Source organism: Macaca nemestrina, chromosome 18 (genome assembly GCF_043159975.1).
Source record: "Macaca nemestrina isolate mMacNem1 chromosome 18, mMacNem.hap1, whole genome shotgun sequence".
NCBI classification, from domain to species: Eukaryota; Metazoa; Chordata; class Mammalia; order Primates; family Cercopithecidae; genus Macaca; species Macaca nemestrina.
In genome coordinates, this window is record NC_092142.1 from 28,461,657 (window position 1) to 28,488,145 (window position 26,489).

The 26,489-nt window shown below is 47.6% G+C and overlaps 2 protein-coding genes across 2 annotated transcripts; both read right to left on the minus strand.

The window, feature by feature from the left end:
• Nucleotides 1-4,585: 4,585 nt before the first annotated feature.
• Nucleotides 4,586-18,652, minus strand: LOC112426908 (small integral membrane protein 30-like). Its single transcript, XM_071083688.1, has 2 exons — nt 18,620-18,652; nt 4,586-4,883 (listed from the first exon to the last, which is right to left on the minus strand). The coding sequence occupies exons 1-2, from the start codon at nt 18,650-18,652 to the stop codon at nt 4,686-4,688; spliced, it is 231 nt and encodes a 76-aa protein (XP_070939789.1). The 3' UTR covers nt 4,586-4,685.
• On the minus strand, nt 17,913-26,299 carry LOC105482920 (zinc finger protein 689). The gene is made up of 3 exons (XM_011743393.3): nt 25,716-26,299; nt 25,404-25,517; nt 17,913-20,783 (listed from the first exon to the last, which is right to left on the minus strand). Exons 1-3 carry the CDS (start codon nt 25,918-25,920, stop codon nt 19,600-19,602), a joined length of 1,503 nt encoding a protein of 500 aa, XP_011741695.1. The 5' UTR covers nt 25,921-26,299; the 3' UTR covers nt 17,913-19,599.
• Between the last annotated feature and the right edge of the window lie 190 nt (nt 26,300-26,489).

Below are 26,489 nucleotides of genomic sequence, written 5' to 3' on the forward strand. Positions count from 1 at the left end.
CTGGGTGTGGAGTTGGAAGCTTGTAATCCCAGCTACTCAGGAGGCTGAGGCACAAGAATGACTTGAACCTGGGAGGCAGAGGTTGCAGTGAGCCGAGATCGCGCCATTGCACTCTAGCCTGGGCGACAGAGCAAGACTCTGTCTCAAAAAAAAAAAGAAAAGAAAAGGAAAACAAAAAAAATTAATGTATTGATACACAAAATTTTTACATATTTATGGAGTTCATGTGATGTTTTGCTTTGCTTCATACATAGAATGTACAGTAATCAAGTCAGGATATTTAAGGTATCAATCACCTTGAGTATTTAACATTTCTATGTGTTGGGAAAATTTCAAGTCCTCTCTTCTAGCTATGGAAATTTACAGTACTTTGTTAACTACAGTCACCCTACTCTGCTATTGAACATTACAAGTTATCCCTTCTTCCTAAGTATATGTTTGTACCCATTACCCAACTTCTCTTCATCCACCTCTCCCACCCACATACACCCTTCCAATCTCTGATATCATTCTACTCTCCACATCCGTGAGATTAGCTTTTCTAGCTCCCACATGTAAGTGAGGACATGTGATATTTGCCTTTCTGTGTCTGGCTTATTCACTTAACATAATGACCTCCAGTTCCATCCATGCTGTAAACATGATTTCATTTTTTTATGGCTGAATTCCACTGTGTATATGTATCATGTTTTCTTTATTCATTTGTCCACTGATCAACACTTAGGTTGATTCCATATATTTGCTATTGCAAACATGGCTCTACAGTAAACACGGAGATGCAGGTTATCTTTTTTATATACTGATTTCTTTTCCTTTGGATAAACTCCAGGTAGTGGGATTGCTGGATCACATGGTAGTTCTTTGTTTTGTTTTGTTTTGTTTTTTTGAGGCTGAGTTTTGCTTATGTTATCCAGGTTGGAGTGCAATGCCCGGGTCTCAGCTCACTGCAACCTCTGCCTCCCGGGTTCAAGTGATTCTCCTGCCTCAGCCTCTCGAGTAGGAACTACCATGTGGGCCTCACCCTCCATCAGGCCCAGCTAAATTTTGTATTTTTAGTAGAGACGGGGTTTTACCATGTTGGCCAGGCTGATCGTGAACTTCTGGCCTCTGGTGATCCACCAGCCTCGGCCTCCCAAAGTGCTGGGATTACAGGTGTGAGCCACCGCCCGGCCCACATGGTAGTTCTATTGTAGTTCTATTTTGGGTTTTTTGAGACATCTCCATATTGTTTTCAATAGTGGCTGTACTAACTTACATTCCCACCAACAGTGTGTAGGAGTTCCCTTCTCTCTTTTTTTTTTTTTGAGAAGGAGTTTCACTCTTGTTGCCCAGGTTGCAATGGCACAATCTTGACTCACCGCAGACTCTGCCACCAGGGTTCAAGCGATTCTTCTGCCTTAGCCTCCTGAGTAGCTGGGATTACAGTCATGCACCACCACTCCTGGCTAATTTTGTATTTTTAGTAGAGATGGGGTTTCTCCATGTTGGTCAGGCTGCTCTCGAACTCCCGACCTCAGGTGATCCACCCACCTCAGCCTCCCAAAGTGCTGGGATTATAGGCGTGAGCCACCGTGCCCAGTCAAGAGTTGCCTTCTCTTAGCATCCTTGCCAATACCTGTCATGTTTTGTCTTCTTAATAACAGCCATTCTAACTAAGGTAAGATAATATCTCATTGTGTGGTTTTTTGTTTTTGAGTCAGAGTCTTGCTCTGCAGCCTAGGCTGGAGTGCAGTGGCGCAACCTCAGCTCACTGCAACCTCCCCCTCCTGGGTTCAAGCGATTCTCCTGCCTCAGCTTCCCGAGTAGCTGGGATTACATGCGTGCACCATCATGCCCAGCTAATTTTTGTATTTTTAGTAGAGATGGAGTTTTGCCATGTTGAGAAGGCTGGCCTCAAACTCCTGACCTCAGGTGATCCGCCCACCTCAGCCTCCTAAACTGCTGGGATTACAGGCGTGAGCCACCATGCCAGCTTCCTTGTAGTTCTGATTTGCATTTCCCTGATGATTAGTGGTGTTGAGCAGTTTTTCATGTACCTGTTAACCATTTGCATGTTTTCTTTTGATTCTCCTTATATTATTATTATTATTAATTATCATTATTATTGAGACAGGTTCTCACTCTGTCACACAGGCTGGAGTGCAGTGGTATGATCACAGCTCACTGCAGCCTCAACCTCCCTGGATTTAGGTGATCCTCCCACCTCAGCCTTTTAAGTCATTGGAACTAGAAGCGTGCAACACCATGCCTAATTTTCGTTTTTGTAGAGATGGGGTCTCTCGATGATGCCCAGGCTGGTCTGGAACTCCTGGGCTCAAGTGAGCCTCCTACCTCAGCCTCCCAAAGTGCTAGGATTACAGGTGTGGGCCACCATGCCCAGCCTATTATTGTTATTTTGAAACAGAGTCTCACTCTGTCACCCAGGTTGGGGTGCAGTGGCACGATCAAAGCTCACTGCAGCCTGGAACTCTAGGGCTCAAGTGATCTATACTCCCACCTCCGCCTCCTAAGTAACTAAGACTACAGGTGAGTGGCTATTTGGATTCTCCTTTTAAACAGAGCAGCAACTTGAACCAAAAATACTTTTGTTTCTTCAGATCCTATGTTGTAAATCACTTCTCTTTGAACTAAGTATGCAGCAGAAGACTTTAGAAGATGAAGCTGAACAATAAAAATGTTAATAAACAGATTGAAATAAACTTTTTTTTTTTTTTTTTGAGATTCTCACTTTGTCGCCAGGCTGGAGTGCAGTAGCGCGATCTCGGCTCACTGCAACCTCCAATTCCCTGGTTCAAGCGATTCTCTTGCCTCAGCCTCCTGAGTAGCTGGGATTACAGGCACATGCCACCACACCCAGCTAGTTTTTGTATTTTTAGCAGAGACAGGATGCTCTTGATCTCCTGACCTTGTGATCCACCTGCCTCGGTCTCCCAAAGTGCTGGGATTACAGGCATGAGCCACCGCGCCTGGCCTGTTTGTTTGTTTGTTTGTTTGTTTAGACAGTCTTACTCTGTGGCCAACGCTGGAGTGCACTGGTACAATCTTGGCTCACTGCAACCTCTGCCTCCTGAGTTCAAGCAATTCTCATGCCTGTCTCCCAAGTAGCTGGGAACACCACAGCCTACTAATTTTTTTTTTTTTTTTTTTTTTTTTTTTTGAGACGGAGTCTCACGCTGTTGCCCAGGCTGGAGTGCAGTGGTGCGATCTCGGCTCACTGCAAGCTCCGCCTCCCGGGTTCCCGCCATTCTCCTGCCTCAGCCTCCTGAGTAGCTGGGACTACAGGCGCCCGCCACCGCGCCCGGCTAATTTTTTTTTGTATTTTTAGTAGAGACGGGGTTTCACTGTGGTCTCGATCTCCTGACCTTGTGATCCGCCCGCCTCGGCCTCCCAAAGTGCTGGGATTACAGGCTTGAGCCACCGCGCCCGGCCCACAGCCTACTAATTTTTGTATTTTTAGTAAAGATGGAGTTTTGCCATGTTGGCCAGGCTGGTCTCAAACTCCTGGCTTCAAATGATCCACCATCCTCGGCCTCCCAAAGTGCTGGGATTATAGGTATGAGCCATAGTGCCAGGCCTGAAACAAACTTTCAAGTAAGACTAAAAGTGTTCCATCCCAAGTAGCTGATGTGTTGTTTTTCCTGCCATTCATTATAAAAATATAAAAATTGGCTGGGCACAGTGGCTGACACCTGTAATCCTACCCACTTTGGGAGGCGGAAGTAGACAGAACATTTGAACCCATGAATTCAAGACCAGCCTGGGCAAAACCCCATCTGTACAAAAAATACAAAAATTAGCTGGGCATGGTGGCATGTGCCTATAGTCCCAGTTACTCAAGAGGCTGAGATGAGAAGGAGAAACACCTGAGCCCAGGAGGTTGCGGCTACAGTGAGCTGTGACTGTGCCACTGCATTCCAGCCTAGGCTACAGTGAGACCCTGTCTCAAGAAACAACAACAACAAAAAACTGCTCTTGGTGTCTTTTTTTTTTTTAATAACATAATGGGTTTATATTTAATATAGTACTTCTCATCAGGAGGATGTTACTCAGTTAATATAAAGTTTTTTTCAAAACATTAAATCTCTTCCATGTCAATGTTTATAGTTTTTTTTTTAACATTAAATTTTTTCTGCATTTCAGTATTAGATATACTGAATACATTTTTCTAAATGTTTTTTCCCCAGAGATAAAAGTTTTCCTTTTTGGCTGACTCTCTGATATCTAAATATAATATTAACTTGGGAGACAACAAAACAACAATCTAATTAAAAAAAAAAAAAGGAGAAAAGACTCCTCAGCGATTCAGGAGGCAGTGATTATAACCGAACAGTGGTGATTTCCTAAGATTCTGGGCAAGAACTTCCTTCTTCCTATTTCACATGCTTTGAGAGAATTCTAAGATTATGAAATATTACTTCTGTAAATTTCAGGCATTTTACTTCTTTGACCTCCTTTCTAACTAGCAAATTATAGGCTGCATTTTTCTGTGCATTATTTGTTGTAAAGAAAACATTTTTTTTTTCCATTTGTAAATGTATGTTTGTTCCCATTTCATGGAAACAATGAAAAATGTGAAACTCCCTTATTTACTGATCCTTGGAACCTTTCACACACCAGAGCTCAAGTTTAGCCTCTATAGCACAAAGGTTTTCAAGGTGAAGTTTGACTCAGTAGGCCTTTCAAAATCACATTCGTCCATTTCTTTTTCGTGCATATACCTGCAAGCAGGCACAAATGCCTGTAATGCTGAGAACCACACCTAACAAAAGGGCGATTGCATCACTGGCTTCTACTGCTTCCACAACAGGCAGCACCAAAAGCAGTGACATGAGGACCAAGGACAACTGTGTTGAAACTGAGGTAATGATGTTGGTCTCGAACTCCTGACCTCAGGTGATCTGCCTGCCTCGGCCTCCCAAAGTGCTGGGATTACAGGCGTGAACCACTGCACCCGGCCCACCATCCTATTTGATTAAAGGGAAATGAAGGCACAAGGAAATACAGACCACGACTGGCAGGTTAGAGCCAGTAGATTTCTGTCTGCAGCCACAGATCTTCCTTCCCAGGCATCCACTGCCTGCAGCTAGAGAGTCTAGTTGTTGTGCTCCTCACAACACCATTATCAGGTGGGGTCCCTCAGATGGTGAGATGCACAAGCCACTGGCATGTCACTTCAACTCTGCCCAATTTGGACAAATTTTATCAAACTCTGGTTGCGTTTCATTTGCTGGTTTATTATAAGGATATCACAAAGGACACAGATGAAGAGATGTTGTGGGTGAGATATGGGGGAAGCGGAGCAGAGATTCCACGCCCTCCTTGGGTATGCATGCTACCCCTCCAGGAACCTTCACATGTTCACCTATCTGGAAGCTTTTTTTTTTTCTTTTCAGGTGGAGTTTCGCTCTTGTTGCCCAGGCTAGAGTGCAACAGCACAATCTTGGTTCACCGCAGCCTTCACCTCCTGGGTTCAATCAATTCTCCTGCCTCAGCCTCCCGAGTAGCGGGGATTACAGGCGCACGCCACCATGCCCAGCTAATTTTTGTACTTTTAGTAGAGACAGGGTTTCACCATGTTGGCCAGGCTGGTCTTGAACTCCTGACCTCAGGTGATCCACCCTTCTCAGCCTCCCTAAGTGCTGGGATTACAGGTGTGAGCCACTGTGCCCAGCCAGGACGGCCTTTTAAAGTTATTTTGATGTTGGACAATGCCCTTGGCCACTCAGAACCCCATGAGTTCAACACCTTTGGTGTTGAAGTGGCCTACTTACCCCCAAACACAACACTTCCAATTCAGCCTATAGATCAGGTTGTCATAAAGATCTTTAAGACTCATTGCACATGGTGCTCTATGGAAAGGATGGTCAACCCTACGGAAAAGAACCCCATCATGAAAGTCTGGAAGGATTACACCATTGAAGACACCATCATTGTTATAGAAAAAGCTGTGAAAGCCATTAAACCTGAAACAAATTCCTACAGGAGAAAACTATATCCAATAGTGTGACTACTAGAGAAAACTATACCCAGATATTATGCATTACTTCATAGGAAATTATGACAAGAGTCAATCAAGGAAATCACGAAAGAGACTGTGGATATGGAAAAAAAAAAAAAAGGCAGAGGGTGAAGGGTTTCAAGACATGGATTTTGGAGAAATTGAAGAGGTAACAGACACCATACCAGAGGAATTAGAATACAACTTGGTAGAGATGAGTGCTTCTGAACCAGTGTCAGATGATGAGGAAGATGGAAAAGGGGCAGTGCCAGAAAACAAATGGACATTAGACAATCTGGCAGGAGGGTTTCCGTCATTTAAGACTGCTTTTGACTTCTTTTATGACTTACAGCCTTCTATGATATGGGCACTGAAACTAAAGTAAACAGTAGAAGAAGGATCGGTACTGTATAGAAATGTCTAGAGAAATGAAAAAGCAGCAAAAAAATCAGACAGAAACTATGATGTATTTCCATAAAGTTGTACCAGTGTGCCTGCCTCTTCTGCTCCCCTTCCCCCTTCTCCACCTCCTCTGCCTCTGCCACCCTTGAAACAGCAAGACCAACCCTTCCTCCTCTTCCTCCTCAGCCTGCTCAACGTGAAGGTGATGATGAAGAATTTTATGATGATCCATTTCCACTTAATGAATAGTAAATATATTTTCTCTTATGATTTTCTTAGTAACATTTTCTTTTCTCTAGCTTACTTTATGATGAGAATACACTATATAAGCCAGGCGTGGTGGCATGCGCCTGTAGTCCTGGCTACTCAGGAGGCTGAGGCAGGAAGATCCCTTGAGCTGAGTTTCAGGCTGCAGTTGAGCTATGGTCACGTCACTGCACTCCAACCTTCGTGACAGAGCAAGACCCATCTCTAAAAAAAAAGCAGGGGGAGGAGGGGGAAAGAGTACAGTATATGATGTATATGACATACAAAATATGTTTTTGTTTTTTTCTTTTTGAGACAGGGTCTGGCTCTGTCGCCCAGGCTGGAGTGCAGTGGCTACCATCTTGGCAACCTCCACCTCCTGAACTCAAGCCTTCCTCCTACATTAACCTCCCAAATAGCTGGGAATACAGGTACACGCCACCATGCTTGGCTAATTGTTTAATTTTTTGTAGAAACGGGGTTTCACCTTGTTTTCCAGGCTGGTCTTGAAGTCCTGAGCTCAAGAAATCCTCTTACCTCAGCCTCCCAAAGTGCTGGGATTACAGGTATGGGCCCCAAAATATATATATATATATATATATTTAAATATTTACTATCTGATTTTTTTGTTTTTTTTCAGAACAGGATCTGACTCTGTCATCCAGGCTGGAGTGCAGTGGTGAGATCTCGGCTCACTGCAACCTCCACCTCCCAAGCTCAAGCAATCCTCCTGCCTCAGCCTTAGCTGGGATTACAGGCATGCGCCATGGTACCCAACCCCAAAATATGTTTTAATTCACTATTGATGTTATTGGTAAGGCTTCCAGTAAACAGTAGACTATTAGTAGTTAAGTTTTGGGGAGTCAAAAGTTAGTGAAGGCCTGGTGTGGTGGCTAATGCCTGTAATCCTAGCACTTTGGGAGGCTGAGGTGGGTGGATCACCTGAGGTCAGGAATTCGAGACCAGCCTGGCCAACATGGTGAAACCCTGTCTCTACTAAAAATACAAAAATTAGCCAGGCGTGGTGGCACATGCCTGTAATTCCAGCTACTCAGCCGGCTGAGGCACAAGAATCGCCTGAACCCAGGTGTTGGAGATTGCAGTGAGCCGAGATTGTGCCAGTTCACTCCAGCCAGGGACAAAGAGCAAAACTCCATCTCAAAAAAAAAAAAAAAAAAAAAAAAAAAGGCAGAACAAATATTACCAGAGGCTAGAAAGGGAAGGGTAGGGGCAAGGGTGGGATAGGGAAAAATTTGTTAATGGACACAAAATTATTAGCTATATTGGAGGAATACGTTCTAGAGTTTTACAACACTGTAGAATGACTATAGTTAACAATAATACACTATATATTTTCAGATAACTAGAAGAGAAGATATTGAATGTTCCTAACACAAAGAATGATAAATGTTTTAGATGATGGATGCCCCAATTTGACCAGTACACATCGTATGTATAGAAACATCACCATATACCCCATATTTATGTACAGTTATTATGTATGAATTAAGAATAATGGACCCCAAATATTTCATGTCCTAATCTGCAAAACCTGTGATTGTGTTACCTTATATTAGCAAATAGGACTTTGCAGATGTGATTAAACTAAGGATTTTGAGTTAAGAACACTATCCTGTTGAGTCTAGTGTAATCACAATGGTCCTTATAAAAGGGAGGCAAGAAGGTCAAGGTCCAAGAAGGAGATGTGACAACAAAAGCAGAGGTGGGAGTGATGCAGTTGCTGGAGAGGGGCCACTAGCCAAGGAATGTAGGCAGCCTCTAGAAGCTGGAAAAGGCAAGAAACAGATTCTCCCTAGAGCTCTAGAGAGGGAATGTAGCCCTGCCAACACCTTGATTGTCCCATAAGACCTATTTTCAGACTTTAGACCTGAAGAACTATAAGATGATAAATTTGTGTTGTTTTCAGCCACCAGTTTGTAGTAATTTCTTACAGTAACAAATGAACACAGGTAACATTGTTGAGGAGCTATTTCTGAGCTTTGTCAACTACTCTATTGATGTAGGAGCAGTCTCCCAGCTCTGAACTCAAGAAAGTCTAAAAAGAAGCAGGACTCAAAGACATTATGCTGAATAAAAGAAGCTTTAGACAAAAAAAATACACACTGTATGATTCCAATAATATGAAGTTTTATAACAAGAAACACTAATTAGAATAGTAGTTGTCTCTGGTGGAGCGGGGATGGGAATTGACTAGGAAGGAGCATGAGGCAATTTTCTTTCTTTTCTTTCTTTTTTTTTATTTTTTGAGACAGAATCTTACTCTGTCGCCAGGCTGGAGTACAGTGGCACGATCTTGGCTCACTGCAATCTCCGACTCCCTGATTCAAGTGATTCTTCTGCCTCAGCCTCCCAAGTAGCTGGGATTACAGGTATGTACCACCATGCCCAGCTAATTTTTGTATTTTTAGTAGAGATGGCGTTTCACCATATTGGCCAGGATGGTCTCGAACTCCTGACTTCGTGATCCGCCCACCTCGGCCTCCCAAAGTGCTGGGATAACAGGCGTGAGCCACTGCACCCAGCCACATGAGTGAACTTTCTGGGATGATGGTAATGTTATATATTTTGATAGGGGTTTGAGTTACAGATGTATACATCTTTGTCAACATTCAGCAAATATACACTTAAAGTTTGTGCATTTTATGTACTTTTAACTCAAAAAACATGTAAAATAAACGTGGAGCTTTAATTAATAACATGCATGTTGAAATGTTTACAGGTGAAGTGTACTGATTTCAGCAATTTTTTTTACGTGCACCCAGAAACAAAGTATACTGGTAGAGAAACTGATAGTTACATGATAAAGCAAATATACTAAATGTTTTTTGTTGTTGTTGTTGTTGTTGTTTTTTTTTTTTTTTTTTTGAGACGGAGTCTTGCTCTGTCACCCAGGCTGGAGTGCAGTGGCCGGATCTCAGCTCACTGCAAGCTCCGCCTCCCGGGTTTACGCCATTCTCCTGCCTCAGCCTCCCGAGTAGCTGGGACTACAGGCGCCAGCCACCGCGCCCGGCTAGTTTTTTGTATTTTTAGTAGAGACGGGGTTTCACCGTGTTAGCCAGGATGGTCTCGATCTCCTGACCTCGTGATCCGCCCGCCTCGGCCTCCCAAAGTGCTGGGATTACAGGCTTGAGCCACCGCGCCCGGCCAGATATACTAAATGTTAATTGTAGAATATAGGTGGTGAGTATATGTGTGTTCTCTGTAAAAGTCCTTTAACTTTATTGTATCTTTCAAAACTTTTAAAATGGATTGTGGCCAGGCGCAGTGGCTCACACCTGTACTCCTAGCACTTTGGGAGGCTGAGGCGGGCGGATCACCTAAGGTCGGGAGTTTGAGACCAACCTGGCCAACATGGTGAAACCCCATCTCTACTAAAATACAGAAATCAGCTGGGCATGGTAACTTATGCCTGTAATCCCAGCTACTCTGGAGGCTAGGGCCCGAGAATCGCTTGAACCCAGGAAGTGGAGGTTGTAGTGAGCCGAGATCGCACCACTGCACTCCAGCCTGGGCAACAGAGTGAGACTCCATCTCAAAAGATAAAACAAACAAACAAACAAAAAAAACCACTATTGAGAATGAAAAGACACCCACAGAATGGGAGGAAATATTTGTAAATCATGTGTCTAATAAGGGATTAATATTCAGAATTTATAAAGAACTCCTGTAACTCAACAACCACTAAAAAATAAAAATCCCAATTTAAAAGCAGGCAAAGAGGCTGGGCGCGGTGGCTCACACTGTAATCCCAGCACTTTGGGAGGCCAAGATGGGCAGATCACTTGAGGCCAGGAATTCAAGACCAGCCTAACCAACAGAGATGGTGAAACTCCATTTCTGTTAAAAATACAAAAATTAGCCAGGCACTGTGGCACGGACCTGTAATCCCAGCTACTCAGGAGGCTGAGGCAAGAAAATCACTTGAGCCTGGGAGGCGGAGGTTGCAGTGAGCCGAAACGGCGCCACTGCACTCCAGCCTGGGTGACAGAGCAAGACTCCGCTCAAAAAAAAAAAAAAAAAAAAGAATTAAAAAAAAAAAAGATAAAAGCAGGCAAAGGACTTATATAGACATTTCTCCAAAGAAGATATACAGATGAGCTGGGTGTGGTGACTCATGCCTGTAATCCCAGCACTCTGGGAGGCTGAGGCAGGTGAATCACCTGAGATTAGGAGTTCAAGACCAGCCTGGCCAACATGGCGAAACCCCATCTCTACTAAAAATACAAAAAAAAAAAAAAAAATCAGCTGGGCATGGTGGCGCACGCCTGTAATCCTAGCTACTTGGGAGGCTGAGGCAGGAGAATTGCTTGAACCCAGGGGACAGAGATTGCAGTGAGCTGAGATCTTGCCATTGCACTCCAGTCTGAGTGACAGAGTGAGACTCTATCTCAAAAATAAATAAATACATGAATAAACAAACAAATGATAAATAATTATCACTTTTCTGCATTTTCCCAATTTCTTTACTGATTATTCTTGGGATTTGGAAAAAACATAAGGCCAGGCGAGGTGGCCCACACCTGTAATCCCAGCACTCTAGGAAGCCAAGGCAGGAGGATTAAAGGGCTTGAGCCCAGGAGTTCAAGACCAGCCTGGGCAACGTGGAGAAGCCTCATCTCTACAAAGAATACAAAAAAATTAGCTGGGTGTAGTGGCGCATGCCTGTGGTCCCAACTACTCAAGAGGCTGAAGTGGGTGGATCACTTGAGCTCAGGGAAGTCGAGGCTGCCGTGAGCCATGATCGCATGACCGCATTCCAGCCTGGGCCACAGAGAAACTCATTCTTGCTGGGAAGGAATTCTCACATGTACACACTAGCAGAAGCCACAAGAGGCACCAGGAAGACTAGAAGAATGTGGGGCATGAAAGCTAAGTTAGAAGAGAGTTTAAGTAGGAAAACTCAGGTATATAAGATAAAAACTGAAGCACTGATTTGTTAAGTAGGTCATCAGTTATCTTAAAGGACAGTCTTAGAATAAAACATTGCATAGCAGCTGACTTTACAATCATCCAGATATGTGATCCTGGACAAGTTATTTATTTATTTTTTTTTTTAATTTTTTGAGACGGAGTTTCGCTCTTGTTGCCCAGGCTGGAGTGCAATGGCACAATCTCAGCTCATTGCAACCTCTGCCACCCGGGTTCAAGCAATTCTCCTGCCTCAGCCTCCCAAGTAGTTGAGATTACAGGTATGTGCCACCATGCCCAGCTAATTTTTTGCATTTAGTAGAGATGGGATTTCACTATGTTGATCAGACCGGTCTCGAACTCCTGACCTCAGGTGATCCACCCACCTCGGCCTCCCAAAGTGCTGGGATTATAGGCCTGCACCCCTGTGCCCAGTCGACAAGCTATTTAATGTCACTGTGCCTGTTTCCTCATCTGGTCAAGGAAAACAATACATACTGTCAGATCTGGAATTTGAGGCTGCCCTACTTATAGGTTAATAAATGGGTCTGTTCATGGATGCTGTCAGAAAACAGAGACAAAAGACCTTACTGTTCAGGGCACAACAGGCAGCATGAGCATGCCTGCATTGGTTCCTTTCTGCCCCCTGCAGGGGCAACGTGAGATGTACCCAGATAGATGCTAGACACATAGTGAGTTGCATCAAAGGGGAGGAACAAGAAGCTCCTGCTGTTTTTTTCCTTTTTAAAGATGGGGTTGGCTGGGCGCGGTGGCTCAAGCCTGTAATCCCAGCACTTTGGGAGGCCGAGACGGGCGGATCACGAGGTCAGGAGATCGAGACCATCCTGGCTAACACAATGAAACCCCGTCTCCACTAAAAATACAAAAAAATTAGCCGGGCGTGGTGGCGGCGCCTGTAGTCCCAGCTACTCGGGAGGCTGAGGCAGGAGAATGGCGTGAACCCGGGAGGCGGAGCTTGCAGTGAGCCGAGATCGCGCCACTGCAGCCGAGATCGCGCCACTCCAGCCTGGGCGACAGAGCGAGACTCCGCCTCAAAAAAAAAATAAATAAATAAATAAAGATGGGGTGGGGCTGGGAGCAGTGGTTCACGCTTGTAATCCCAGCACTTTGGGAGGCCAAGGTGGGCAGATCACCTGAGATCAGGAGTTCGAGACCAGCATGACCAACATAGTGAAACCCCGTCTCTACAAAAATACAAAAATTAGCTGGGCATGGTGGCAGTGACTATAATCCCAGCTACTTGGGAGGCTGAGGCAGGAAAGTTGCTTGAAAACCCAGGAGGTGGAGGTTGCAGTGAGCCAAGATCGCGCCACTGCACTCCAGCCTGAGCGACGAGTGATACTCCTTCAATCAATCAATCAATCAATCAATAACATGGGTTCTTGCTATGTTGGCCAGGGTAGTCTCAAACTCCTGGCCTCAAGCAATTCTCCTGCCTTGGCCTCCCAAAATTCTGGGATTACAGGTGTGAGCCACCATGCCCAGCCATCTGCTGTTGTTTTTTTTTTTTTTTTGAGACAGTCTCGCTCTGTCACCCAGGCTGGAGTGCAGTGGCCGGATCTCAGCTCACTGCAAGCTCCGCCTCCCGGGTTCACGCCATTCTCCTGCCTCAGCCTCCGGAGTAGCTGGGACCACAGGCGCCCGCCACCTCGCCCAGCTAGTTTTTTGTATTTTTTAGTAGAGACGGGGTTTCACCGGGTTAGCCAGGATGGTCTCGATCTCCTGACCTTGTGATCCGCCCGTCTCAGCCTCCCAAAGTGCTGGGATTACAGGCTTGAGCCACCGCGCCCGGCCCCATCTGCTGTTTTTTTTTTTTTTTTTTTTGAGACGGAGTCTCGCTCTGTCGCCCAGGCTGGAGTGCAGTGGCCGGATCTCAGCTCACTGCAAGCTCCGCCTCCCGGGTTCACGCCATTCTCCTGCCTCAGCCTCCCAAGTAGCTGGGACTACAGGCGCCCACCACCTCGCCCGGCTAGTTTGTATTTTTTTAGTAGAGACGGGGTTTCACCGTATTAGCCAGGATGGTCTCGATCTCCCGACCTCGTGATCCGCCCGTCTTGGCCTCCCAAAGTGCTGGGATTACAGGCTTGAGCCACCGCGCCCGGCCCCATCTGCTGTTTTATAGTAAGCAGTGAGGAAGCTGCTCTTTGCCCTGGAAGCAGACATTACCTCTCCCTCAAGGTTGGCTTGCTGCAAACACTGTCCTGAGAAATGTTCTGGGTAATGAGTGGCAAGGGCTTTGCTTATTTATTTTTATTTATTGGTTATACTTGCATTTATGGTTTATTAAAGCAAAAGGATACAGATTAAAATCATCAAAGGGATAAGGTACATGGGACAAAATCCAGATGCAACCAGGCACAAACTTTCAGGCGTCTACTCCCAGTGAGGCATCACGGGGATGTCCTTTTTCCTTCCTGCAATGATTTCTGACAACAGGTGCTGGTTGTTCCCAAACAGAGAAGTTCACGCAAACTTTAGGGTGCAGGTTTTATTTTGTTTGTTTTTTTAGATAGAGTCTTACTTTTGTCACCCAGGCTGGAGTGCAATGGCGTGATCTCAGCTTACTGCAACCTCCGCCTCCCAGATTCAAGCGATTCTCCTGCCTCAGCCTCCCAAGTAGCTGGAATTACAGGTGTGTGCCACCACCTGGCTAATTTTGTATTTTTAGTAGAGACGGGGTTTCACCATGTTGGCCAGGCTGGTCTCAAACTCCTGACCTCAGGTGATCCACCCACCTCGGCCTCCCAAAGTGCTGGGATTATAGGCGTGAGCCACTGCGTCGGCCATGTGCAGGGTTTTTATTGGGGGTCAGTCACATAAGCTTGGAATGTCCACACTACTGATCTCTACTACTCAGACCCCAGAGCAAAAAACAAGGTTCACTATAAATCACACTTAGGATAAACTTATTTGTTCAGACTGGTACAGCATGATGGCATGGCCCAAGACCTCTGGCATACAAAAACACTAATCAAATAAAATATTCCACAGGCTCAGAAGTTATTTCCCAGGAGCAGACCAAATGCCCATTCTGAAGATGAGCTTTCTTTGGAATGTGCAGGGTTTGAACAACCTACACCTCCTGAGTTAACCCATTCCTGCACAAACCTGGTCCCATGAGTCCACTGTACCTGGTAAACTACATTTTGAATCTCCTAGAATTAAAATTAGTTTAGGTCCAATGTCCACAAATCTCTGGACACTCTAGTTACTTCCCCTTCTCTGATGCCCACAGTAGCAGTAGTCTACATTCACTGAACCCACTTGTTTATTTTTTGGCCCACTGCAGTATTAATAGACACGTGACTGAGCTTTCATGATATGCCATGTACTGAGTTAAGCACTGTGTATACATTCCAATCTAATGTGCTTGCTAAATGGCTGCAGGTACACTTGGAAAATGCTAGAAGGTTTACAGCATGTTTTTGTCAGTGTAGAACAGTCCTTCATCAAGGGGACCCAGCCTCCCCTTCATTCAGGAGACTCTAGGTATGTGAATAGGATCAAGTCTGAGAATTTGTTGAAGGCAGGGACTTGTGATTTTTGCCAACTCAGCAAGATGTGAAGGCAGGACTTGCCGAGATGGATTGGAAGTAAATATGAGTGGGCACGCTGGTCACTTTGGAGTCACAGCAGGGAGACACACGGAGGAATATCTCCTAATACCTACTTTATAGAGTTCTTGTAAATGTTAAATTGAAATGTATATAGGCCGGGCGCGGTGGCTCAAGCCTGTAATCCCAGCACTTTGGGAGGCCGAGACGGGCAGATCACGAGGTCAGGAGATTGAGACCATCCTGGCTAACATGGTGAAACCCTGTCTCTACTAAAAAAAATACAAAAAACTAGCCGGGCGAGGTGGCGGGCGCCTGTAGTCCCAGCTACTTGGGAGGCTGAGGCAGGAGAATGGCATGAACCCAGGAGGCGGAGCTTGCAGTGAGCTGAGATCCGGCCACTGCACTCCAGCCTGGGCGACAGAGCGAGACTTCGTCTCAAAAAAAAAAAAAAAAAAAGAAATGTATATAAAGTGCTTAACACAGTACATGGCACATCATAAAAGCTCAGTCAAGTGGCTATTAATATTGCACTAGGCCAAAGAATAAACAGAAATGGATTCAGGCCAGGTGCAGTGGCTCACACCTGTAATCCCAGCAGTTTGGGAAGCCGAGGTGGGCAGATCCCTTGAGGTCAGGAGTTTGAGACCAGTCTGGCCAACATGGTGAAACCCCATCTCTACTACAAATACAAAAATTAGCTGGGTGTGGTGGCGGACACCTGTAGTCTCAGCTACTCAGAAGGCTGAGGCACAGAATCGCTTGAACCTGAGAGGAGGAGGCTGCAGTGAGCCGAGATTGCGCCACCGCACTCCAGCCTGGGCGACGGAGTGAGGCTCCATCTCAAAAAAAGAAAGAAAAGAAAGAAGTGGATTCCGTGAATGTAGGCTACTGCTTCGAGGCATTTAGCTGAAAATAATAGGGATAGAGAGAAAAGTTATTTTATATTGTTTTAAAGGCAGATCTTAGCATGCTTATAGGCTGGAGTGTCTTTGGGACAAGAAAGGGAATCTGAAACCATAAAACTAGGAGAGGAGAAAGTAGGAATAATAGAGCAAAGTCCCTAAGGGGCAGAAGGGGATGAAACACAGGCCCAGCTGTGTTGCTGAACATTATACATGCAGGACTTGCCGAGATGGATCGGAAGTAAATCTGGAGTCATGGCAGGCAGTGGAATGTTAAAGAAGCTCCTATTTGACCCCTTGTATTTTCCTAGTAAAAGAGGAGGTATTTACTGGTTAAGAATATATGGAATGGGCAGGGAGCGGTGGCTCACGCCTGTAATCCCAGCACTTTGGGAGGCCAAGGCAGGTGGATCACGAGGTCAGGAGATCGAGACCATCCTGGCTAACACGGTGAAACCCTATCTCTACTAAAAATACAAAAAATTAGCCGGGCGTGGTGGTACACACCTGTAGTCCCAGCCACCAGGGAGGCTGAGGCAGGAGAATCGCTTGAACACAGGAGGCGGAAGTTGTAGTGAGCCGAGATTGTGCCACTGCATTCCAGCCTGGGAGACAGAGCGAGACTCCATCTCAAAAAAAAAAAAAAGAATATATGGAATGCTACTCTGGGCACACTGCCTATAGGGTGGTCGTGCTCTGGACTACCACAGTATTTATGTTTATTTATATTTATACATTTGTATATAAACTATTAGTTTATATCTAACTTTAATTCTATATATATATGGAAGACATAATGTTGTCCTGTTGTTGTTGTTGTTTTTTAAGTCTTGCTATGTTGCCCGGGCTGGTCTCGAACTCCCAGGTCAGTCCTCCCGCCTTGGCCTCCCAAAGTGCTGGGATTACAGGTATGAACCACTGTGCCTAGTCTGGAAGACGTAATATTGAATGTTCTACTGAGGTTGAAAGTCAGGAAAGGTATCGTGGCCCCTGTCAGCAGCAATGCAGTGTTTTTTTTCACAGCTCCTATCTAGGCATGGAGGCTGATGGGAGATTAATCCAGACTGAGGCTATGTATTTGTTCATTCTTTTGATTGCAAACAACAGAAACTCAAACCACCTTAAGCAGAAAGGGGAAGTTATTGGAAGGATGCTAGGATCTCTCACTGAATAAAGAGCCAGGATCCCAGCTCGGGTGGATTGAAGTGCTTCAGGGAACCTAGGAAGTTGTCTCCCATCTCTGCTTTCCGCAGACCACATAATGGAAGTTAGCCACCAGTGGCTCCCAAGTTTTGTTTTGTTTTTTGTTTTTTTTTGAGACGGAGCTTGCTCTGTCACCCAGGCTGGACTGCAGTGGCGTGATCTCAGCTCACTGCAGGCTCCACCTCCCAGGTTCACGCTATTCTCCTGCCTCAGCCTCCTGAGTAGCTGGGACTACAGGCACCCGCTACCACGCCCAGCTAATTTTTTGTATTTTTAGTAGAGATGGGGTTTCACCGTGTTAGCCAGGATGGTCTCGATCTCCTGACCTGGTGATCTGCCCGCCTCAGCCTCCCAAAGTGCTGGGATTACAGGTGTGAGCCACTCCACCTGGCCCCAAGTTTTATGAATTACCATCCAGTCCCAAAGAAAGTTATACAATTCCTAGCTGAGGAAATCCTTGCATTCCGGTGGCAAAGGATAGGGGAAAAAGCTGGCTCTACCAGGGGGCTGGGTAGACCTGGTAACAGGGCTCTGCTGGGCAGGGCAGGTCTCCTGGTCTGAAAGTCTGGCTCTCCCATCAGAACAGCAAAAATTGCTACTGAATCAAGGAACTAGATTGACATTTTGTAAAAAGTAATTCCAGGAGGAACAGAATTCATTCATCAGACATTTTAATGAGACCCAATCTGATATGACCCCTTCTTGGGGGCAGCTCACCATCCAAGGAGAAACAAATAGTTACAATGTTACAATGCAACTTGCTAAAGATTGAACAGAGGTAATTACATAAAGCTGTGTTCCCCAGCTGCTCCCCTGCTTGGGCCCAGATCAGGAGAGCTGTAGTAAGGCGCCACAGGGGTAAAGGATGACCCACTCCAGCTGTTGGAATATGAGTCACATCTGGAAATTCTAATTTGGTGCAGCTGCCCAAGGCAAAGTGGTAGGCCTTGTTCACATTTAACGCGGTAAAGCTTTATGAAGCACCTACCCGGCGGGTGCCATGGAGGTGGATCAGATTGAGACACACTGCTGCCACCTCTCTGGAGGGAGGCTGGCATGGACACAACTTGATGACTATAGACTCTTTCTCTCTGGGTTCAATTCCCTCTTTCTAGCCTCCTTGAATGGCCTCACCTCATTTTGTGAAAAAATGCTGACTGAGGCCTCATGGAAGTTCTGTGCCGATTATGTGCCTGTGATTCATCTGTGCCTGATGAGAATCCGGGTCGAGTATGGCCCAATTCTCCAGGCTTTTCCAGGCACTGGCCGCCTGAAGCCAATCCAGGTCTGCCAGGTAGAGCACAAGCCAGTCCCATTTGCATTTCCTAAACCACAGGTCCCTGCTTTTCCTTAAGACCAACCTTCTCCCAGAGCTGACTGCGCTTATGTCTCATACGCAGCTTGAACCAATTTTCCAAACACAAGATGAAGACTTAGCTTTTTTTTTTTTTTTTAAGTTTAGGGCATTTATATATCTGCATCCCAATAAACTGCTGGTACCATGCAGCTCCCCCAAATTCAGTGCAACCAAAGCTGCTGAAACAAGTCCAGCCCCAGAAGGTGTAGTGGCACTGTGGGTGCTACCTTATTTTTACATGACCCTTCAAAAAGGACACTGAAAACCCAGAGCCTGTTTGCAGAGATCATGTGTGGAAATTGAAACCCTGTCTTTAAGGAATGACCAAATTCATGCTACTTAACCTGAAAATTTGGGGGCAAATTGGTTGTGATTATCTGAAGGGCTGCCAAGTAGAAGTATTAAACATGTCATAGGCAAGGTTTACAGATGAGAATGTGGTACTTAACTTTCTATAGATCCCACAATGAAATGACCTGCCTTGTGAGGTAGTGAGCTCCCTGTTAAGGGAGATTTTCAAGCAAGGGGTAGAGACCACTTGGCAGGAGTGTTGTAAAAAGTGGGCTAAACCAGACTTTTCCAACCTAGTATGGAGGAAGAGGCAGAGTAGGGGAAGGTCCTGCACCTATAAATGAGATTCTCCTGATTGCATGCAAGATGACAGGTAATCCCTGTGTGCACAGACTAGAAAAGCAGACAGCCCCTAAAACAGATGGGGAGAACTTTTAGCCCTGATATCCAGACAAACTATTTAAGGATAGGGTAGCTTGAAAAACTTTAACCAAATGATGTCACCTCTCCTAATGGGACTGTTCCAGACACGCACAGGGAGGCAGTCAGTGCAGTGCAAGATACTAAAGTTCAGCTCTGTGCAGCAGGAGACCTGGGTTTAGTTCTGACTCTGCCCTGTATGACCTGGGGCTCCTCCTTCCCTTTTCTGGGTCCTTCCATAAAATGAAATGAACGTAGGCAGTCCTTCCCCTTCTAATGGGCACTGCCCCTCTGACTGGAGCCCCCGAGAGCAGATCTAGGGCTACAGTTTGGGGCCTTGGGGCTACACTTGTGGACAGCCAGAGACCACCTCTGGCGGAAGCACCGGCCACACTCGAGGCAGGGGAAAGGCTTCTCCCCCGTGTGCAGCAGCTGGTGCTGGGCCAGGTGGCTCCACTGAGCAAAGCGCTTGGAGCAAAGGTCGCAGGCATAGGGCCGCTCGCCCGAGTGCACGCGCCGGTGGCTGGCCAGCAGTGAGGGGTAGGCAAAGCGCCGGCCACAGTCGTCGCAGGCGTGCAGTTTCTCCTCAGTGTGCGTGCTGCGATGGATGGCCAGGGAGCCGCTCCGCCGGAAGGCACGCCCACAGTCTGGGCAGGGGTAGGGCTTCTCTCCCGTGTGCAAGAGCTGGTGCTGGAGCAGTGTGCTGCGCTGGGAGAAGCGGGCCTCACAGTGCTCGCAGGCATAGGGACGCTCCCCAGAGTGCACACGCCGGTGACTGACTAGGCGAGAGGAGGAGGAGAAGCGCCGCTCGCAGTCCGGGCACGGGTAGGGCTTCTCGCCCGTGTGGATGCGCTGGTGGATAACGAGGGCGGTGCGCTGGCGGAAGCGGCGGTTGCACTCGAGGCAGGTGTAGGGCTTCTCTCCCGTGTGTGTACGCTGGTGAATGGCTAGCAGGGAGGGGTAGGCGAAGCGACGTCCGCAACTAGGGCACTGGTGGGGTTTTTCGCCTGTGTGTGTGGTCCGGTGATTGGCCAAGGACCGGCTCCTCCGGAAACAGCGACCACAGTCAGGGCAGTGGTAGGGCTTCTCGCCTGTATGGATGACCTGGTGCTGGGAGAGGTTCTTGCGCTGGGAGAAACGTTTGCCACACTGGTCACAAACATAGGGGCACTCGCCGGAGTGTGCCCGCCGGTGACTGACCAGCAGGGATGGATAGGAAAAGCGGCGCCCACAGTCTGGGCAAGGGTAAGGCTTTTTTAGATTCTGGGCGCACTTGTGGCTCTCCAGGGCCTGATGATCAGGGAAGGTACAGCCGCAGTCAGGGCAGATGGGGCCCCCAGACGTCTGCCTGGGAATCAGTCGGGGTTTACTGGGCCTCCGGCCTCGCTTCCCCTTTCGGGGTGCCTCCTTAGGCGGGAATACTTCCTTTTCCCCATTCTTCTTTCTGGTTCTGCTTTCTATAGGAATACAGAAGAATTAATTTAACAAATACTGGGATCCTGCTGTTGTAAATTACATTATAGGTTACAAGACCAATAGACTCACCCCCTGGCCTCAATGCCTAGTGCCACAGACAGCTAAGTGTGACATACTATCATGCAAATATGGTGTGCATTACAGGAGCTTCTAACCCAGCTTGGAGACGTCTAGGAAGATTTCTTGGAGATTAAGCTAACTTTAAAAATTGAGGCCGGGCGTGGTGGATCACACTTGTAATCCAAGCACTTTGGGAGGCCGAGGTGGGCAGATGACAAGGTCAGGAGTCTGAGAGCAGCCTGACCAACCTGGTGAAACCCCATCTCTACTAAAAATACAAAAATTAGCCGGGCGTGGTGGCATGCACCGGTAATCCCAGCTACCCAGGAGTCTGAGGCAGGAGAATCGCTTGAACCCGGGGAGGTAGAGGTTGCAGTGAGCCGAGATCGTGCCACTGCACTCCAGCCTAGGTGAGACAGCGAGACTCCGACTCAAAAAAAAAAGAAAAGGGAATGATTTTTAAGAGGTAAGCTTACATCATTCAAAAGTCAACATATCAACCAGGCATGGTAGCTCATGCCTGTAATCCCAGCACTTTGGGAGCCCAAGGCCAAGAGGGTCACTTGAAGCCAGGAGTTCAAGATCAGCCTGGGCAACATCGTGAAACCCCATCTCTACAAAAAATACAAATATTAGCCTGGCATGGTGGCATGCATGCCTGCCTGTAGCCCCAGATACTTGGAAGGCTGAGGTAGAGGATTACTTGAGCCCAGGAGTTCAAGGCTACTGTGAACCATGATGGCACCAGTGTACTACAGCCTGGGCAACAGAGCAAGACCCTATCTCAAAAAACAAAAAAGTCAAAATATTAATAAAGGAATACAGAGAAGTCTTGCTGCCACCTTTTTCCCATCTACCTTGTAGAAACCATATTAGTTTCTTCCCATTTTTTTGATGCAATACAAATGTCATCTTCCCCATCTTTCTTTCATAAGAGATTGCATACACATGCTTTACTGCATATGTTCTCTTCCCCCACCTTTCTTTTTCTTTTTATTTATTTATTTTTTTTTTGAGACAGAGTCACGTTCTGTCACCCAGGCTGAAGTGCAATGGCATGATCTCAGCTCACTGAAACCTCCGCCTCCCAGGTTCAAGCGATTCTCCCTGCCTCAGCCTCCCAAGTAGCTGAGATTACAGGCACACACCACTATGCCCGGCTAATTTTTTGTATTTGTAGTAGAGACGGGGTTTCACCATGTTGGCCAGGTTGGTCTCAAATTCCTGACCTCAGGTTATCTGCCCACCTCCATCTTCCAAAGTGCTGGGATTACAGGCATGAGCCACCATGCCCAGCTCAACTTTCTTATATAAAATACAACATATACACACCTTATACACACTTTACTGTGCCTTCATTTTTTCACTTAATATATTCTGAAGATCATTTTATGTCAGCACATCTTTTTTCTATTTTACAGTTGCACAGAATTCCATTGTGGATGAGCCATGGTTTATTTGACTTAGCTGATTCTTTAAAAAATGTGGCTGGGCGCGGTGGCTCATGCCTGTAATCCCTGCATTTTGGGAGGCCGAGGCAGGTGGATCACCTGAGGTCAGGAGTTCAAGACCAGCCTGGCCAACATGGTGAAACACCGTATCTACAAAAATACAAAAATTAGCTGGGCACGATAGCGGGTGCCTGTAATCCCAGCTACTCGGGAGGCTGAGGTGGAAGAATTGCTTGATCCCGGGAGGCAGAGGTTGCAGTGAGCTGAGATCCTGCCTTTGCACTCCAGCCTGCACGACAGAGCGAGACTCCATCTCAAAAAATAAAAAAGAATTAAAATTATGCAGGGTTAGAAATGTAAGTCCCGGCCAAGCGCGGCGGCTCACGCCTATAATCCCAGCACTTTGGGAGGCCAAGGTGGGTGGATTGCAAGGTCAAGAGTTCGAGACCAGCCTGGCCAACATGGTGAAACCCCATCTCTACTAAAAATACAAAAGTTATCCCGGCATGGTGGCAGGCGTCTGTAATCCCAGCTACTCGGGAGACCAAGGCAAGATAATTGCTTCAAACTAGAAGGCAAAGGTTGCAATCAGCGAAGATCACGCCACTGCACTCCAGCCTGGGTAGAAGAACGAAACTCCGTCTCAAAAAAAAAAAAAGAAAAGAAACGTAAGTCCCAAGGCTCAGTGTACAGTGTGCACAGGCCCTAAGATCTTCTTAGACACAAACTGTAATAAAGCAAGACAGGCCGGGCACAGCGGCTTACACCTGCAATCTCAGCACTTTGGAAGGCCAAGGTAGGCGGATCACCTGAGGTCAGGAGTTTGAGACCAGCCTGACCAACATGGAGAAACCCTGTCTCTACTAAAAATTAGCCAGGCATGGTGGTGGGTACCTATAGTCCCAGCTACTCGGGAGGCTGAGACAGGAGAATTGCTTGAACCTGGGAGGCAGAGGTTGCAGTGAGCTGAGATCGTGCCACTGCACTCCTGCCTGGGCGACAGAGCAAGACTCCGTCTCACAAAAATGAAGAGTGTAAGGCAAGACATGGAAACCTGTAAGGTATGAGCTAGCAGTGACTGGGTCAAAAGGCCCTCTAAGCCAATGGTTCTCAAACTTCACTGTGATCAGAATCATTTGGAAGATTTACTGAAACAGTCTGCCAGGCCCTAGTGCCCGTTTTGGATCCAGCAGGTCTGGGGTAGGGTCCCAGAATTTGCATTTCTAACAAGTTCCCAAGGAATGCTGCTTCTAGTCTGAGACCACGCTTTGAAAACCATTGCTGATAGCATTGTTAAGGACCTTGGACTGTATTTTACCCAGTGGTTTTCTTTTCTTTTTCTTTTTTTTTTTTTGAGATACAGTCTTGCTCTGTCACCCCGGCTGGAGTGCAGTGGTGCGATCTCAGCTCACTGTAACCTCTGCCTACAGGTTCAAGTGATTCTCCTGCCTCAGCCTCCCAAGTAGCTGGGACTACAGGTGCCCGCCACCACGCCCAGCTAATTACCCAGTGGTTTTCTTTTCTTTTTTTTTTCCCGAGATGGAGTCTCGCTGTGTCACCCAGGCTGGAGTGCAGTGGGGTGATCTCGGCTCACTGCAACTTCCACCTCCCGGGATCAAGCAATTCTCCCTGCCTCAGCCTCCTGAGTAGCTGGGATTACAGGCGCCCACCACCACGCCCGGCTAATTTTTGTATTTTTTAGTAGAGACGGGGTTTCACGATGTTGGCCAGGCTGGTCTTGAACTCCGGACCTCAAGTGATCCACCCGCCTTGGCCTCCCAAAGTACTGGGATTACAGGCATGAGCCACCGCGCCCCGCCGGTTTTCAAACCTAGATGCACATCTGAATCAGATGAGGCTAATTAAAAAATTGCAAGTTCCAGCCAGGCGCGGTGGCTCAAGCCTGTAATCCCAGCACTTTGGGAGGCCGAGACAGGCGGATCACGAGGTCAGGAGATCGAGACTATCCTGGCTAACACGGTGAAACCCCGTCTCTACTAAAAAAAAAAAAAACTACAAAAAAACTAGCCGGGCGAGGTGGCGGGCGCCTGTAGTCCCAGCTACTCGGGAGGCTGAGGCAGAAGAATGGCATAAACCTGGGAGGTGGAGCTTGCAGTGAGCTGAGATCCGGCCACTGCACTCCAGCCTGGGCGACAGAGCAAGACTCCGTCTCAAAAAAAAAAAAAAAAAAATTGCAAGTTCCTAAACATTCGCACGAGTGAATGAATAGCTCTGGGACGGGGTCCTGGAACCTGCATTTTTACCAAGTTCCCCAAATGACTCAGATATAACCAATGGCCATTTGACAACCTTGGCAAAAATTAACTGAACATTTTTAAGCAAGGTAATATGATGGTCAGATCTGAATCTTAGACAGCTATCCCTCGTCTTGGAGAATCTGGCTCTGAAATTCCAGCCCAGACAGCTGCATATTCTACTATGGGTGGATCTGGGACCCTTCTACCTGAATGGGGTTAAGCAGAGCCTTGTTGGATTCTGGGGAGACTGCAGTATCTCCTTCGCTGATAAGGGTCATCCTGCTGTAAGAGCAGAAAGAGGATCCTGCATCCCAGGCAGCTGTTCCCCATGAGCTCCCTTCAACCAAAACCCAGAAAACTCTGAGAAGTTTAGGATCTCTTTGGTCCAATTCAAAGGTGGCTAGAGGCAGAGATCTTGGAAAGGAGGCAGAGGGGAGCACCGTTAAAAGCTCACTGATTCTGGCTGGCTGCAATGGCTCACGCCAGTAACCCCAGCATTTTGGGAGGCCAAGACAGGAGGATCGCTTGAGGCCAGAAGTTCAAGACCAAACTGGGCAACATAGCAAGACAATGTCTCTACAAAAAAAAAAAAAAGACGAAGAAGCCCACTGATTCCTTCACACAATGGAAAACTGCAGCTTGCAGACTGACATGGGAATCTCTGTGTGGTGGACGGGACCCACACCACCAGACACAAGACGCCGAGGTTAGGAGGATGAATACACTAAACACGCGGCACCCACCCCTAGCCAAACCACAACTCTGGACGGAGCCGTTAGAGGTAGAACGTTATAGGAGGGCTGCAGGCTCTGCGTGGTTATTTAGCACTCACTTCTCTGGACTGTCAGCCCTCTAGGGTACTCCTGCGGATCTAGAGCAGCCGGTTCCCAGTCATCAGTGTTTCGTTCCAACCAGGAGATGAGGGCTGGTTTGGGACCTGCGCACCCTGGGGAAGGAGAACAAATCAGAAGGCCAGTTTCTAGATCACGCCGAGTAATGTCTCCCCGACGGCACCTCCCGCTAAGCCCCTGACCACCTACCCTGACAACCTGGTCGCCTGCCAGGACCGTGGCCTCCCTGCCTCCCCCCGCCCCGGCTCCTGCATCCCTTCGCGCCCCGCGGCAGCGGATGGGGCCGGCCTCACCGAGCGCGCCCAGGTGGCCGTAGGTCTCCCGCATCACGTCCCGGTACAGGGCCCTCTGCGCGGGCCGCAGGCAGCCCCACTCCTCCGGGGAGAAGTACACGGCCACGTCCACGAACTTCAGAGCCCTCGGCCTCCTGCCCCTTTTCCGACTGGGTCTGGCCTCTCCTGGTCCCTGCGCCCGGAGCGGAGCCGAAGGCGGCGCCATGGGACCCGAGGAGCCGGCGCCACGGCCTTCCCCGTCCAGGCCTCGGCCCTCGGGCGCTGGCGGCCCCTGGGATCGAGGAGCCCCCGCCGCACCAGGGCTGAGCGTGGCCAGGGAGGCCCGGAGGGAATTGGAATCGGCCGCCCGCAGGGCTAACGGAAACCTTTTGCTGTTATTCAGGAAACTCCTGCCCGAACTTGGGTGAAAGGCACCGGAAGATGCCTTCGGGGAAAATGGCGGCGCTGCTACCGCACCGCCTTTGCCTGGAACACAGGCAGCTTCCAGCTATCGATTTTATTGACCGGAGCGCCATGCCGGCTTCCTAACCTCTTTGCCCTCAAGTGTAATGGCGCTGCGATTGGGCTTCACACTCTCTTTTTTCCCCTCCCCATTACGCGCGTTCATTGGACAACAGCCGAAGATCGAGCGTTCTGACTGGGTGCTGGCAAAGGCGGTCCGTTTGAACGAAGCCAAGAGTTGCATAAGGGCAGGAAGCTGGACCACTGGGGTCAGGCGACTACAAGGAGCTGTGAAGCCACTTGCACCGACCTAGGGGCAGCAAGAGGCCCCAG